At 39.3% G+C, this 15,927-nt stretch overlaps 1 protein-coding gene across 1 annotated transcript in view; it reads left to right on the top strand.

Moving 5' to 3' along the window:
* Positions 1–15,927, top strand: part of F8 (coagulation factor VIII) — a 111,070-nt gene that overhangs the window by 29,152 nt on the left and 65,991 nt on the right. The window contains exons 10-13 of the mRNA XM_008842039.3: positions 878–971; positions 1,964–2,178; positions 4,098–4,248; positions 10,064–10,273. Coding sequence (XP_008840261.1) covers positions 878–971; positions 1,964–2,178; positions 4,098–4,248; positions 10,064–10,273 — 670 coding nt within the window. The remainder of the gene's footprint in view (positions 1–877; positions 972–1,963; positions 2,179–4,097; positions 4,249–10,063; positions 10,274–15,927) is intronic.

The raw sequence follows: 15,927 nt of genomic DNA, 5'->3' as shown, positions 1-15,927 counted from the left end.
TTAGTGTTATTTCCATGTTACTGCTTTTTCTTGCTTGTTCTTTTTTTAAAATAATGTTATGTATGTTATGTATATGAGTGTTTTGCCTACATGTATGTAAGTATACCCATGCATGCAATGCCTATGGAGGTCAGAAGAGGGTGTTGAATACTCTGGAACTGGAGTCAAGAACAGTTATTAGCTACCATGTGGGTGCTGGGAACTGAACCCAGATCCTCTGCAAGAGCAGCCAGTGTTCTTAACTGCTGAGACATTTCCCCAGCTCGTTCTGGGGTTTAAATTTTTTATTTATTTATTTTTATTTTATGTGTATGAGTGTTTTGCCTGTATATCAGTCCATGTGTATGCAGTCCACTAAAAGCCAGAAGAGGGTGTCAGATCCCCTGGAACTGGAGTTATGGATGGTTGCTAGAAAACATGTGAGTGCTGGGAACCAAACCCAGATCCTCTGGAAGAGCAGCCAGTGCTTTTAACTGCTGAGACATCTGTCTAGCCTCTATTTTTAGTTTTTTAATAAACCTCCATACTGATTTCCATAGATGCTGGACCACTTTGCATCCCTACCATCAGTATATAAAGGTTTCTCTTTCCCTACATCCTCCCCAGTTTTTTTGGTGATAGTCCTTCTGACTGAGATGAGATAGAAACTCAGAGCAGTTTTAATTTGCATTTTTCTTATGGGAAAGAGGCCTTTGTGACAAACTTAAGTAGCTATCTGGGAAATTCCACAAAATGAACAAGAATTTGAGTTTTATTAAGGGCTCCAGCTCCTATAATGTGGGTATAGGCAGGTTTTGATTTCCCAAAGCTAGGCCACAGTTCTCTTATTGACCCTAGCATCTTAGGACTTGATCTTATATCTCACCTGTACTTTCAGATTATATTCAAGAATCAAGCAAGCCGGCCATATAACATTTTCCCTCATGGAATCACTGAGGTCAGTCCTCTATACTCACGGAGACTGCCAAAAGGTAAGTACTTACTTGTAGATACTCCAGGTTGCAGCAGTAATACCAACTAAACTTCTATTGCTCCCCAGCTGTTGACATAGTTTTTACTATAATTTCATATAACTCTTCTTACTTTGTCTAAACTTTTATTCTAATAACACTAAATCAAAATTGAGCATTTATACTGTTTTAGTAATGCAAGGACCTTTTTAGATTTTTAGGTTTGGGCCCTAGGGCAGGAGAATGGAGCTGGTCTGGGTACAGGGGAATCAAGACACAGTCAGAATTCTGTAAATCTTAAATTTGTAATAGGAGTCATTTTTCTTTCCATTTACTGAAATTTTATGTAGATTTATAGATCCCTTGATATAAAACCATAATTATTGTTAAAAGTAAACTTGAGATACACTGAACTTGACAGAATTTACTTGAGCAAAGTAGCAGTCATGAATTATATTTGGACCAAAAATAATTCAGAATACACCACCTCACCACGGGGGGGAGGGGGTATGTTTATAGACAGAGAGCAAAAAAGGACACACAAAAATAACCTGATTACATGCAGTCAGCACTTGATTTACAGGGTGTTTTCACACCTTCAGCATCTGATGGGCTTGATTTCACCTGCTATGATTTGCTGAGACTCATCTACTTGCTACAAAAGCGTATTTCCAGGTTAAGCTACAAACTGCTTATAGGCCAGATGTGGTGCTGCAGACCTGTAATCTCAGCACTTGAGAAGCAGACAGACCTCTGTGAGTTCAAGGCCAAGCCTGGTCTACATAGTGAGTTCGAGTCTAAGACGCAAAGGCTATGAATTGAGACCCTGTCTCAAAAACAAAACAAAACAAAAACCCTTTATATACCAAATGAGTTTATGTCCAAAGAGAATATTAAAACAAATTTCAAGTGTGTAGAGAGCCAACCAGCTTTAAGTCAAACTTAATTCAACATTACTAAATATGTGGCTTGTTATACTCTAATTGATCTATTTCTGGTTTGGGTGTCCGTAGGTGTAAAACATGTGAAGGATTTGCCAATTCTGCCAGGAGAGATGTTCAAGTATAAATGGACAGTTGCTGTACAAGATGGACCAACTAAATCAGACCCACGATGTCTGACTCGCTATTATTCTAGTTTCATTAACCCAGAGAAAGACCTAGCTTCAGGACTCATTGGCCCTCTTATCATATGCTACAAAGAATCTGTGGATCAAAGAGGAAATCAGGTGAGTTCTTCCCTTCCCAAATACTAACTTTGAAGCCAAAAGTAGAATAAAATGTCATGAACTTCTAGATATTTCCTATACTATCTCAGTGTATGAACCCAATAACCTGTTAATATATATATATAGTTCAATAAAAGTGTAAGCTGAATTCCACTTAGCTTTTACTGAATTTGAGTTTTGTAAGAAACATGCCAACTGGATGGACAGGAAAACCAGGACCCTAGATTCTTTCTATAATACTCAGTCCCAATCTGAGATTTTGTTTTCCCCAGAGGATCTTGCCCATTTTTACTTGTCCAATTGCCACCTATATTTAGATGACCTACTATCTTATTGTTTTGATATTGGATCTCAGGTCTCCTAGGCTGGCCATGGCTAAGGATGACCTTGACTTCTTATCCTCTTGTCTACACCTCCTAAGTGTTGGGATTATAGGTGTGTGTCACCACACCCTGGTTTATGCAGTACTGAGTATCAGACCTGAGGGCTTTGGGCATGCTAGGCATGTACTCTACCAACTGAGATACATATTTTTTGACCTACAGATTTATTTCAATAGCCTGAACTCCCCTCTGAACTTCTCACTAGAGATGAATCAAAAGCATGTTATAATTACTCAGGTTTGGTGGCACATGACTATAATCTCAATATAGGGGAGGCTGAGGTAGGAGAATTTCAAATTCTAGGCCATTCTAGACTATGTAGCAAGACCCTGTCTGAAAACAAAAGTAATGTGAGTAGCATCTAGAACCATGTGTGATATTTTGTAAGAAACCAATATAAAAATAAAGGAAAATATAAAATTATATCAGAATATGGTTAGTATTTGGGCTACTACTGCTGCTTTAGAAAATTATCTGAATAAGAATTTTTTTTTCTTTCTAAAAACCTTATTTCTTGGCTCCATAAGAGTACATTACTGTATTTTGAGGCTTGACTACATCTTCAGTTTGTTATTTAGGATACATAAGATTCCTACTAGTTGGAAGGCATTTCATGGGCTTTAGTGCAGGTATGTCTGTCTGGGAAATTTTCCCTAATTATAGTTTTTCCACCAGGTTTTGAAACAGGATTGAAATATATATTCTCTAATTTCTTCTTCAGCATTTTGGCTTTTGTAACTGTGAGTTATGCAAAATGAAATTTACACATGAGATTTATACATTAAATCTTAGAAGACTCAATTAGCAGTTGACTAAGTCATAAATTTGGCTCATTATACAAACTGCTATTCTAAAGTATTGAATTTTAAAAACAAAAACCTTAAGGTATTAGTGCTGTTCAGTGTTCATCCTGTCATATCTGAATTCCTTTTTCATATTTTTAACTTATTACAGTCCAGTAGCCTCGTGGAAAGGCAGTTGCTAGATAAGAATTCAGGAATGTTAGTTTTATTTGATGTGAATGACTTTTGGGGTTTGTTGTTGTTGTTGTTGTTGTTGTTGTTTGGTTTTTTTGAGACAAGGTCTCCCTGTATCCCTAGCTGACCTGGAACTCACCATGTAGACCAGGCTGGCCTTGATGTCGCATAGATCTGCCTGTCTCTGTTTCATGAGTGCTGGGATTGAAGGTGTGTACCACCATGCCCAGTGGATGACTTAGCTTTAAAGAACCACATTTCTCTACTTTAAATTTGGAAATAATGAGGCTACAGACTGTTCCAGCCTATGACCTTGGGTCCAAAAGAAACTAAATTAGTGGATCCAGGTACCTTCCTGCCTTGAATGCATTGGCTCTAAACATGTATTCATCAGTCAAACACCCACCCCTTCTTCCAGGGCACACCATAATAGTAACTCTTCAGAGGAAATGGAATTGAACCAAAGCATTAGAGTATGCCATTCCTCCCATCCTGAGCTGCTAATTCATCACAGTATGAGTAACACTTCTTTCTCCCTTTGAATATATGCAAATAACAGATGATGTCAGACAACAGAAATATCATCCTATTTTCTGTATTTGATGAGAACCGAAGCTGGTATCTCACAGAGAATATACAGCGCTTCCTCCCCAATGCAACTGGAACATGGCTCCAGGATCCTGAGTTCCAGGCCTCTAACATCATGCACAGTGAGTGAAGAATCACTTGAATTCAGTGCACATCTGATAAAGGGAAATAGATGTCCCCAACTGATGCCTAGATAACATTTGTTATCTATAGATTAAAAATAAATATATAAGGGGCTGGAGAGATGGCTCAGCGGTTAATAGCACTGGCTGTTCTTGCAGAGGACCCAGGTTTGCATCCCAACACCCAAATGGTGACGAACAACCATCCATAACTCCAGTTCCAAGGGATCTGATGACCTCTTCTGTCCTCCTTGGGCACTGCATGACATGGGTGCACTTTCGTACATGCGGGCGTAACACTCGTACACATAAAATAAAAATAAAGTAAAAAATAATAAATGTATAAATGTGACCGTACAATGCATATTTTTTAAATCCCATTGCTTTTCCTTTCAATGTTTATTTGACTACCATGTCCTTTTCTTTTGTATTTTATATACTATATTATACCTCTCTACCATCCACTCCAAGTAATTCATTTAAAAACACTTTCTGTATTATTATATACTCATCTAACATATGATATTAACCTTCTAAAGCATTAGATTTATCTCCTCACAGTGCTGGAAGGTAGAAATCTGAGATTAAAATGTTAGCAGACTTGGTTTCTTCTTCACTTTCTCTTTGGCTTTCAGATGCTGTCTTGTCCCTGCACTCTTGCATGGTCTTCTGTACCTATCTGTCTGCTGTTTGTTTTGTAATCTCTTCTTATAAGGTGGTTAGGGCCTGCACTAATGACTTCATTTTCACTAATTGTCTCTTTAAAGACCCATCTCTAAATACAGTCACATTTGGAGGTTTCCAACTTCAACATGTGAACTGGGGAACAAAATTCAGCATATGTATGTGTATTATTTATATACAAACACAAATCTGGGGCCTGGAGAAATGGCTCAGCAAGAGCAGTGGCTGCTTTTGCAGAGGACCTGGGTCCAATTCTGAGCACGCACATGATGGTTAAGAATCATCCATAACTCGAGTTCCAGAGGATCCAGCGCCCCCTTCTGACTTCCATGGTCATTGCACACCACATTTGCATACATGCAGACAATGTACTGATACACATAAAATAAAAATAATAAAATATTTAAACAAAAATCTGAATGGCCAAAAGCATAATAAAAATGTAGTCTAACTACTCTACTAGGAAGGGGCAAATAAATGCCAGTGACATAGAGAGCTTGGCAAACTGGGAAAATTAGACCATTCTTACTATTGGGTGTGAGTAAAACAAGACTCTCACACAGTGCTAGTAGCTATTAAAAGACTTAGGGTTGACATTTGTCACTAGTTGTCATCCATAGTATTTAATTCTGACAACATGTAATTTTTCTTCTTTTCTCCCTCTTCTCTCTAACCTGACAGAATATTGTGTTTTATTATTTCCTATTGTAGTATAGAATAAATACTTATGACTTTATTTTTCTATGCACCTTTTCACCATTCCCTACTACAGCCTGTTTCAAATAAGGTAAGCACCTGTCTGAAGAGTTAAAGTATACTATTTTCTTGGAGATGATGATTATAACAAGAGAAATACGGCTATGTAGAATCTTAAAAAAGTGAAACCCATCTGGGTACAAATGCTTGACTGGACAGGGCTTGACATGTATGGCAGAATGCATGAGGTCTGGCAAGGAAGATGGGGGTGTGGATGGGGGAGGGGGTCTAAATTTGATTAAGGACTGTTGGATAAAATGTACAAAAGCTCAATAAAAAAATTTTTTTTAATTTAAGAGAAAAAAGAAACAGAGAGTGAATTAGTGGCTCCCAAAGTCTCAGTTGTAGAGTGAGATGATGGTCAAAAGATACAAGATTTCAGTTAGAAAGAATGAGGTCCATTGTACATCATGGTTAACTATAGTTAATAGTAATATATTTTATACTTGAAAATCGAAATGTGTTCATTTCGAGTGTTTTTTCCTCACACAAAAAGTATGAATGTGCATTAATGCAATGCTAGTTTTATTTACTCATCTTACAATGTGTATATATATATATCAAAACATCATAATATGTACCATAAATATATACTTTTCAATTAAAAATAAAAAATTATCGATTGAGTACCAGGTATGGTGGTACACTCCTTTAATTCCATCACTCAGGAGGCAAAGGCAGATGAATCAGGCCAGCCTGGTGTACGTAGCAAGTTCTAAGCCAGACAGTGCTGCATAGTGAGACCCTATCTCAGAAAAAATATTAAAGATTGAAAAGAATAATTAATTCTAATAAGTTTGATGGAGCTTACATTCCAGTTATTTAAGATAACTAACTACTTTTCAATTTCAGCTGGGCCTGGTGGTGCTCACCTGTCATCCCAGCACTTGGAAGGCTGATGCAGTAGGTTGACAAGTGTGAGACCAGTTTAGGCCATACAGAGAGACCCTGTCTCAAAAATTAGAAAAAATAAATAAAGGCTGGGCGTGGTTGCACACACCTTTTAATCCCAGCATAGGCAGGTGGTCCAGGTGCCAGCCTAGAGTACATAGCAAGTTTCATGTCAGCTAGGCTACATAATGACATTCTGTGTCAAAAAAAAAGAGCCAGCTCATCTTCCCATCCTCTTCTTACTCTATGCTTAATTAACTGTTGTCTCCAAAAATTCTTTCAGAATCTCCTGACTGAGCAGCCTGTATGCCCAATCCTCTACCTGAGACCAAATTAGACTATGTTCCTGCTCCAAGCTAGCTGAGAACTCCTCAGTTAAAAGTTCCCAGAAACAACTGTCTCGCCCTAGCCCCACTGTTAATAGTTACATCCCTATCTTGGGCTTGGTAAAATGTCACAAGTACAGTAAAGCTAGACAACTCACTCTCTTTGCCAGGATGTTTCCCTACTGTCCTTACACCCTCCCCGGTTATCAGCTAGCCATAGAAACCCAAAGCAACTTCTTTGTTCTGAAACTCCAGGAGGTGGGGGGCGGGGTGGGTGGGGGCAAGGACAACCCAGCCCAGCTTTTACAACTTTTGCTGGTCCCCACGGAGAAGCTGTTTCACTTTTGCTGATGAAATCCTCTGAAAGATCTTCAAAGTATCTGGTCCAGTCACCTATTGGAATTCCCTTATTGACATAATTTTAAAAACTATGGCTTCAAGAAACCCTTATGTCCTATACCCCAAACTTGATCCAGTCTTTCTCATTGCACCCGTATTTTCTTCATTCCCCCTAAAGCAAAGCTCTGCAAGTCTTGGCTCCTATCTCTCAATTACTTTATTGCCCTTCTTCTCCTAACAGGTCTGGTATTTACCACCTCAGAGGACTAAAGTACCCCTTTTCAGGGTCATCCTGGCCCTTATTTTTGGGCCCTACATATTAAATTTTCTTCCACTCTGTTACAGCAAAGAGTACAGGTCCTCACCTCCTCCACCCTGATCCAGTTATTCCTGACTGAGGAGTACCAGCCTCTCCACGCCTCAAAAAGAGAAATCCAGCATCCCTGTTCCCATCCTACATCTTACCCTCTTTTTCTATATGTCCCCAGGGTCTGGAATGATAGAATGTGTAAACTGCAAGGGAGTCATAAACTTCCTTACATAAATTCTTCAAGGTAGCCAAATGGCCCAACTGGAGGCTTGACCTTTGATCAGGCTTTATCAACTGGTCACTTTCCTGGCTGACAGAATCTGGTTACAAGGATCATTTATCACCTGTTGTGCCATAGCCTCCTCTGGAGTCCTGTCCTCATCAACTGATCACTACAGAGACTGTTTACCAAGTGAACCTGCTGTGCCAAAAGATAACATGCCTGCTCATCCTGAGAAAAAAGCCTTAGGAAAGAGACCCTCAAGTATCCCAAGGACACTGACACCTGACATCTGACACCAAGCAAATTCCTACAGCTGCGTTCAGTAGAGTCCCTATATAAATCCAGATTGCTCTGCTTATTGATGCTGATGTCTGTATCCGTGGACAAGATATTGGCCCTTTCTTATGTTCTCCTGAATAAAAGAGGACATATTATTTGCCTTATTTAAAAAAAACTGAGTAGTATATCACATTGAAAATGCAGTAAGATACTATCAAAAAGGCTAAAATTAAAAAAGACCATGCTAAAGCTAAAGATGGAGGGCAGTCATATAGCTTAGTACATATGAGAGCCTGGGTTCGATCCTCAGCACCATGAAATAAAAGACTGACTGTAATAAGTTTTGATGAAGATCGACAAGGACTCTATTGTATCTACCTACACTGGAAAAGTACTTGGCAGGAACTAAGGCTGAACACAGGTTCATTCTTTGACCTACTTTTCTGAGATGCTGCCTTTTCATATGTATTTAATTCTTACCTATAGAAACATCAGTTTCTAGACTCTATATTTTGTTTGATATGCTTACCTACATTAATAATACATTTTGGAGTCAGGGAGATGGCTATTTTAGTTTCGTTCCATTATCGTGATAAAACACTGTGACCAAAAGCAACTTGGAGAGGAAAGGGTTTATTTGGCTCACAATATCACATCACAAGTCATCATTGAGGAAATCAAGGCAGGAACTCAAGGCAGGAACCCTAATAGAACATTGCTGGTTCCCTCACTGGCTCACTCCCTGGCTCATGCTTAACTGGCTTTTTATACAGCCCAGGACCACCTACCCAAGAAATAGTGCCTCCCACAGTAGGCTGAGTCTTTCTACATCAATTAATCATCCAGACAACCCCTCATAGACATGCCTACAGACCAACCTGATCTAGGCAATTCCGTTTCTCCTCTCATATATCTCTAGGTTCTGTCAAGCTGATAATTAAGTCTAACCAAGACAGTGGCTCAGAGGTTAAGGCTGCATACTGCTCTTGCAAAGGACCCAATTTTGGTTCCCAGCACCCAGGTCGGTGGCTCATAACTGTCTGTAACTCTAACTCCAAGAGATCTGATGCTTTGTTCTGATCTCCACAGGCACCCACATGCACATGGCATACATTCACACAGACACACACATACACATAAATAAAAGTAAATCTTTAAAATAATACATTTTTGATGTATCAGTGTGGGTGTGGGTATGGGTGGGTGTTGGCATGCCCTGCCACAGTATGTGTGTGTAGATTGGAGGACAACTACAGTTGGTTCTCTACTTTTACTACTTACTGCCCACATCATGTTTCCTATGAATAAAGATATGTATTGTCTTAGATAACCACGGTCATCAAATTCTGGACACTTTATCTTTTCACAATGCATTTCTGTAGTTGGCATATATATTCTAATTGTGTCTTCCAGTGCGTTTTTCTCCCTACGGTAGAGAGATCTAGTATAAGTATCTAGTTTTGGGTTTTTTTTAATCTGGAGCATTACAGGATGCTAACATTGATCATCTGCTTATTTTCTTTGGGTTTGTCTATATAAACTATTTTTTTCTTCCTTGAAACTAATAGTTTGTAGGGAAATGTTTGAGATCATATAATTACCTTTTTTCTCATCAAACTGTCCCCACAATGTAGCACCCAAATCTCTCTTTACGTGATGGTCCATCACTCTCATCTTACTTTGGGATTGGAGTCTGGGTGGTTAAATATTAACAGTCTACCCTTTTGCTAACTCTTGTTTCTGATCATAATGGACATAACATATAATACTTTTTTGTTTTGGTCTTTTTGAGACAGGGTCTCCCTGTAGCCCCAGTTGGCCTGGAACTCTCTATGTAGACAAGGCTGCCCTCTCCACCTGCCTCTACCTCCCAAGTGCTGGGATTAAAGTCATGTGCCACCATGCCCAGCATACATATAATACTTTCTAATTGTATCCTGATGATCATTGTCCAAAATAATAAGTCTAAGATACTGCTAAAGCTCTTGTTCCCCATTACTTTTGCAGGTATCAATGGCTATATTTTTGATAGCTTGCAGTTTTCAGTTTGTTTGCATGAGGTGACATACTGGTACATTCTCAGTGTTGGAGCACAGACAGACTTCTTATCTGTCTTCTTCTCTGGATATACTTTCAAACACAAAATGGTGTATGAAGACACACTTATTTTGTTCCCATTCTCAGGAGAAACTGTCTTCATGTCTATGGAAAACCCAGGTTAGTTATTTATATTATCCTTCCACTAACAACTGTGATTGTTTCATTAGTCATTCATGTGCTTTTTAAAGATATTTATTGTTTTATGTATATAAGTGTATTGTTTGCATGTATGTAAGTGCACCCATGTCGTGCAATGCCTGCAGAGGTCAGAAGAGGAAATCAGATCCCCGGAAATTGATGTTATGGATGGTTGTTAGCCTCCATGTGGGTGCTAGGAATCGAACCTGGGGCCTCTGCAAGAGCAGCCAGTGTTCTTAACCACTGAGCCATTTTTCTAGCCCTCAGGTACTTTTTAAATTTAGAATTTCATACATGTGTATGATGGGTTTTTATCAAGTCCACGCCTTTCCTTCCTCTCCAACTTCTCCCCTATTCCCACTATCATTATTCCCTTCAAATTTCATGTGTTCTCTTCTTTATTTATTTTGTTTCCACAGCGGAAACAAGCTTTATTAGAAGTAAAGAAATACACACACACACACACACACACACACACACACACACTCTCAGACAGAGAGAAAAGCTCTCCATGAGTGGAAAAGGGGAAATCAAAAAGTCCAAAACTCCCAGGAGGGCTTGGGCCTTTGGAGTGTTTTTGACAAGTCCCACTCCCCACTCCCCTTATTTTTCACTGGTCAACTTAAAGAAGAGAGAGAGCCTATAGATCACAGCTCCATGCTCAGTGAGATATGTCCAGGCCTAGCTTTGGTCTTACCCATACTGGTCTGGACTGGTCATCTGGAAAAGCGGACCCTGCTGGCTGGCAGGTGGTAGGGAACCCCTGGGCCTTTTGTCTCAGAACAAGTAGCTAGACATGTGCCTTATTTGGTACTCAGTGGTGGCCCTGTGTATCAGGTATTTAGCCCCTTATAGTAGGTGTATATAAATAGACCCGTGCCTGTTTTTCAGGTAGCTTTGGTACCTTTGCAGAGGGACTGTTACACTCTACAAAGGACTTGAGGTGGGGACTTCGAGGTCCCAGCTTATGGGCTAAGAAACAGGCTTACAGGAAAACCTCCTTGGCAAGGACCAGGGACTCAGATCATTCTGATACTCTGGAGAGAGGCATGCCAGACACAAGGCTGGTCATGAAGTGGGAGGAAGTTTGGAGAAGGACTCTGCTTCCCTGTTGCTCGTGTCCCTTCAACAAATGAAAGCCTTGTTGTCAGTGGAATAGCAAACAATTGACACTACGAGGCAGGACCCATGTACTGCTCATGGACGCGGGTTGTCTGATGAGTCAGCTGCCCTGTACATGAGGGCTTCCTGGAAGCTGCAGACAGGCCACTTCGGCAGGAGAGTTAACTTCTGGTCTCTTACAATGTCAGGCATCGAGCTGGGGAAGCAAGTCAGAAACAGAGAGAGGATAGTATAGACACAGTGTACTCCCAGCAGGAATTCTAGACTATTCCAGACATCTTAACCACACAGCGTGGGGTTCGGCCTCCATGGCCTCTGCCTCTTCCCATCCAGACAGTCCTGGGCACCTTTCCTTCCTGAAGGAGAGAGGAGCAGGGATTGGCACAGCACTGATTAGTCATCTCTGTTGAAACCCAGTGAGACTGTGATTATGTTTAATGGCCTAACAACATAAACCAAGTTTTTGAAATTTTTTTACCTTTTGACATAAGCAAAATTTACATGTATATGCATGTGAATTTGTATATAAGCTTGTTATATGTTATAAACATACCCACGTATTGATTAATTGATCACAGACTAAAGGTTCTTTTCCATATGTACATTGCTGGAGGCCTGTGGTACTCTAAGTGGGTTTTATCCCCCGACCTGGGACAGGTAGCAAACTACTTTAGTTCAACATTTTCTGGGTCATTGTTAAAATAACATAGCTTAAATGGAATTTGTTCACAGTGCTGTTATATCAATACATTTCTTATTATTTTAGGATTAGATTTCCATGTATAACAAGAACGTTGTTATTGTCTTCAGAGGGGACTTTATGATTGCCATTCTAGAATGAACCTTCTCTTCCCTCAGCATCTCCATTTTCCCCTTCATTAACTAGGAAGCAAATTAGACTTGCATTGAGCCCGTGTCTGACCAAATGTTATTTTTAGAAGCCGTCTCACCTCTCTCCCTCCTTTGGGGTGTCTGTTTTCTTTCCTTAACTCTATTTTGCCCTCTCAATCCTTGCATTCCAAATCAGCACCATACATGAAGTTGGGAGGGAAAAGTGGGGGGGGCATGAATGTGAGGAATTGAAGCGGGGAATGGGGAGGTGGATTTGATAAAAACACATTCTATACATGCATGAGATTTTTCAAACAATAAAAAAGATATGTCTATAAGAAAAAAAATCACGGGCTGGAGAGATGGCTCAGTGGTTAAGAGCACTGACTGCTCTCACAGAGGATTCGATTCCCAGCACCCACATGGTGGCTACGAACCGTCCTTAACTCCAGCTCCAGGGGAATCTGAAGCCCTCTTCTGACCTCCACGGCATTGCATGACACAGGTGCACTCACATACATGCAGGGAATACACTGGTACACATAAAATAAAAATAATAATAAAAAAAATCAGTACTATCTCACTACTAGCACAATGGGTAAGAGACATTATTTGCTTTTAGAACACAGAAAGTCTTTTTAAGCTTAAAAATTCAAGAAAATATGGTGAATGGAAAAGTCTCACAGGCTTGTGTCTAATGATAAAGCCTTGTGTACTAAGTCATGCTATTAAACAGTCAGGTGACTAATGGAGGAAAAATATGTGGAACATGATCAAAGGGTTAATATTTTCATTATACTAAATAATTTTACAGTTAAAGAATTGATCAAGGAAATAAGCAGTCAGGTCCCCTAAAGAAGTCAGATAACCAATAAAAATGTGGGAAAGATCGAAATGTTATTACTAATAAAAACAGAAGTGACATATAATTTTTGCATGTTAAATGAGTGGAGATTAAAAAATCATTTGGGTTGGGGGGGCATGGTTCAGTAGGTAAAGTAATTGCTGTACAAACATAAGGACTGAATTCAGATCTGCAGCACAATCACAAAAAGCTGGTCATGGTGGCGCATATCTGTGACCTCAGCAATGTAGAGGCAGAAACAGGGATCCCAGGGTCTCTTCTTTATTTTTAAGTACACAAGAGACCACTTAGTGCTGTGTATGTACATGGGTATACGACAATCTACTGGAGCATGTGTATGCTGTCAGGGGCTGCACTCCTTAAAAAAAAAAAAAACCCACTTACTTTTCCTTCCCCAGAAGTCATAAGTTGCCAATAGCTCCTGAACTAGGTATGGGACTTCATGATCACCTCCCCTCTCCATGGGACTTTTGTCTGGCTTAATCTTGTGCAAATCTTATGCATGAAGTCACCGCCACTGTGAGTTCATATGTGCAACTGCCTTGTTGAGTCTGGAAAACACTGTTTCACTGTAGTTTTCCATTGTCTCCGGCTCTTAGAATCTTTCTGTCCTCTCTTCCATTATGATCTCTGAGACTTAGGTAGCTAGGATGTGATGTAGATGTCTCATTTAGAGCTGAGTATGCCACAGTGTCTCTTATTCCTTGCACTTGACCAGTTGCAGGTTTCTGTAGTAATTATCATCTACTGCAAACAGGAGCTTCTCTTATGAAGGTTTAGAGATGCACTAATGTATGAGTATAAAGATAAAAACTTAGGAGGCAGTTTATTACTATGTCCATTTAGCAGAATAATAATATAGGGTTCTCCTCTAGAGGCCATGACCTAGCAAGCCATGGCATTTTGGCACAATATACCATAATAGGCATGAGTTCTGTCTTGTGGAGGAAGCTTTAAATCCAATCAGAAAGTAGTTGGTTCCTCCCATAACATTCATGCCACTATTGCACCAGTGGGTATATCTTACCAGGCGGTAATTATTGTAGCTTGCAAGGTTTATAGCTAGGAAAGACTGTTGATTACTCATTCAGTAGCATGCATAGTACCTCCCAGAACTGTGAAAAATAGGCAGCATGGATGAAGCTTTGAGGTCAGTACCAGCTTGGTTTCACCATATTTGTTTTACAATTCACGTATGCAGTGTCTTCAGCAATGGAGTCTTATTGTCAGGTTCTGGTAGGTAACCAAGAGTAGAGGCAATAGCCGGTATTATTTGAGGATATCTGGAACCTCCCTGGTTAACAACTCAAAAAGAAGGAGTCCATTCCTGGCATTGGGATTTTTGTTCGTTAGCCTGTTGTATCTGGTAAGGAAATTGAACCCCCATTATAGGGTTACTACATTTATACTTTTTATATTGTGTATGTATATATTTTAAGAAGCTTCTATAGTAGTAGGTTTTCACTTGGCTTTTTCAAAAGTATTTAATGTTAGTTATCCCTCCCCATACTCCCATAGCCACCCTGCCCTCCCATCCTCATTTAATTCTTTATTACTCATTCCCCCTTCATATTACCTGCATTTTATCTCCTCTCTCAAAAAGCCTCTCTCAAAAGCTTCTTACTGATTTCCTGACTTCTATAGGTACTCGAGTTTAAACACACATATCTAAAGAGTGAAATCTATCATCCACATATGAGAGAGAACATGTGATGTTTGTCTTTCTGGGTCTGGATTACCTCAGGTTGATTATTTCCCATTCCGTTTATTTACCTGCAAATTTCATAATTTCATTTTTCTTAACAGTGGAATAATATTCCATTGTGGAAATATACCATACATTCATTATCCACTCATCAGTTTGTGGACATCTAGGTTGTTTCCATTTCCTGGCATTGTGAATAGAGCAGCAGTGAACATGAATGAACAGGTATCTCTATAGTATGCTATGGAGTCATTTTAATATATGTTCAAGAGTGGTATGGCTGGATCATATGGTAGACATATTTCTAGCTTTTTGAGGAACGTCCATGCTGATTTTCATAGTGGCTGCACCAGTTTACATTCCCATCAACAACAGATAAGTGTTTCCCCACATTCCCACCAGCATTTGTTGTCATTTGTTTTCTGACTAGGGTAAGATGAAATCTCAAAGTAATTTTAAGTTGTGTTTCTCTAATTCTTAAGGATGTAGAACATTTTAAATATTTCTCAGTTATTTGTTCTTCTTATGAGAACTCTCTGTTTAGTTCCATGTTCCAGTTTATAATTGGGTTATTTGTTTTCTGGTGTTCAGTTTTTTAGTTCTTTGTATATTTTAGATGCTAACCTCTGTCAGATGTACAGCTGGTAAAGATTTTTTCCCATTCTGTAGGTTGCCTCTTCACTCTAATGATGGTGTCCTTTGCTGTACAGAGGCATTTTGGTTTCATGAGGTTCCATTCATCAATTGTTGGTGTTAATGCCTGTGTTCATTGGGTCCTACTGAGAAAGTCCTTTCCTGTGCCTATAAGCTGAAGTGTATTCCCTTATTTCTCCTCTAACAGATTTAGTGTATAGGATCTTATGTTGAGAAATGTTCAATTTTGTGCAGTGCAAAAGATAAGGGTCTAGTTTTATTCTTCTGTGTGTAGCTATCCAGTTTGAAAAGCACCATTTGCTGAAGATGATGTCTTTTTTCTAATATGTATTTTTGACACCTTCAAAAATAAGGTGACTTTAAATACATGGACTTAAACCTGGGTCCTCAATCTTATTCTGTTGATCAATGTGTCTGTTTTTATTCTAGTTCCATGCTCTTTTTATTACTATAGCT

The sequence above is a fragment of the Nannospalax galili genome, unplaced genomic scaffold (genome assembly GCF_000622305.1).
Source record: "Nannospalax galili isolate Female #2095 unplaced genomic scaffold, S.galili_v1.0 scaffold880, whole genome shotgun sequence".
Classification (NCBI taxonomy): Eukaryota; Metazoa; Chordata; class Mammalia; order Rodentia; family Spalacidae; genus Nannospalax; species Nannospalax galili.
The sequence above is the reverse complement of the archived record's forward strand: the minus strand, read 5'-3'. Positions and strand labels throughout refer to the sequence as shown.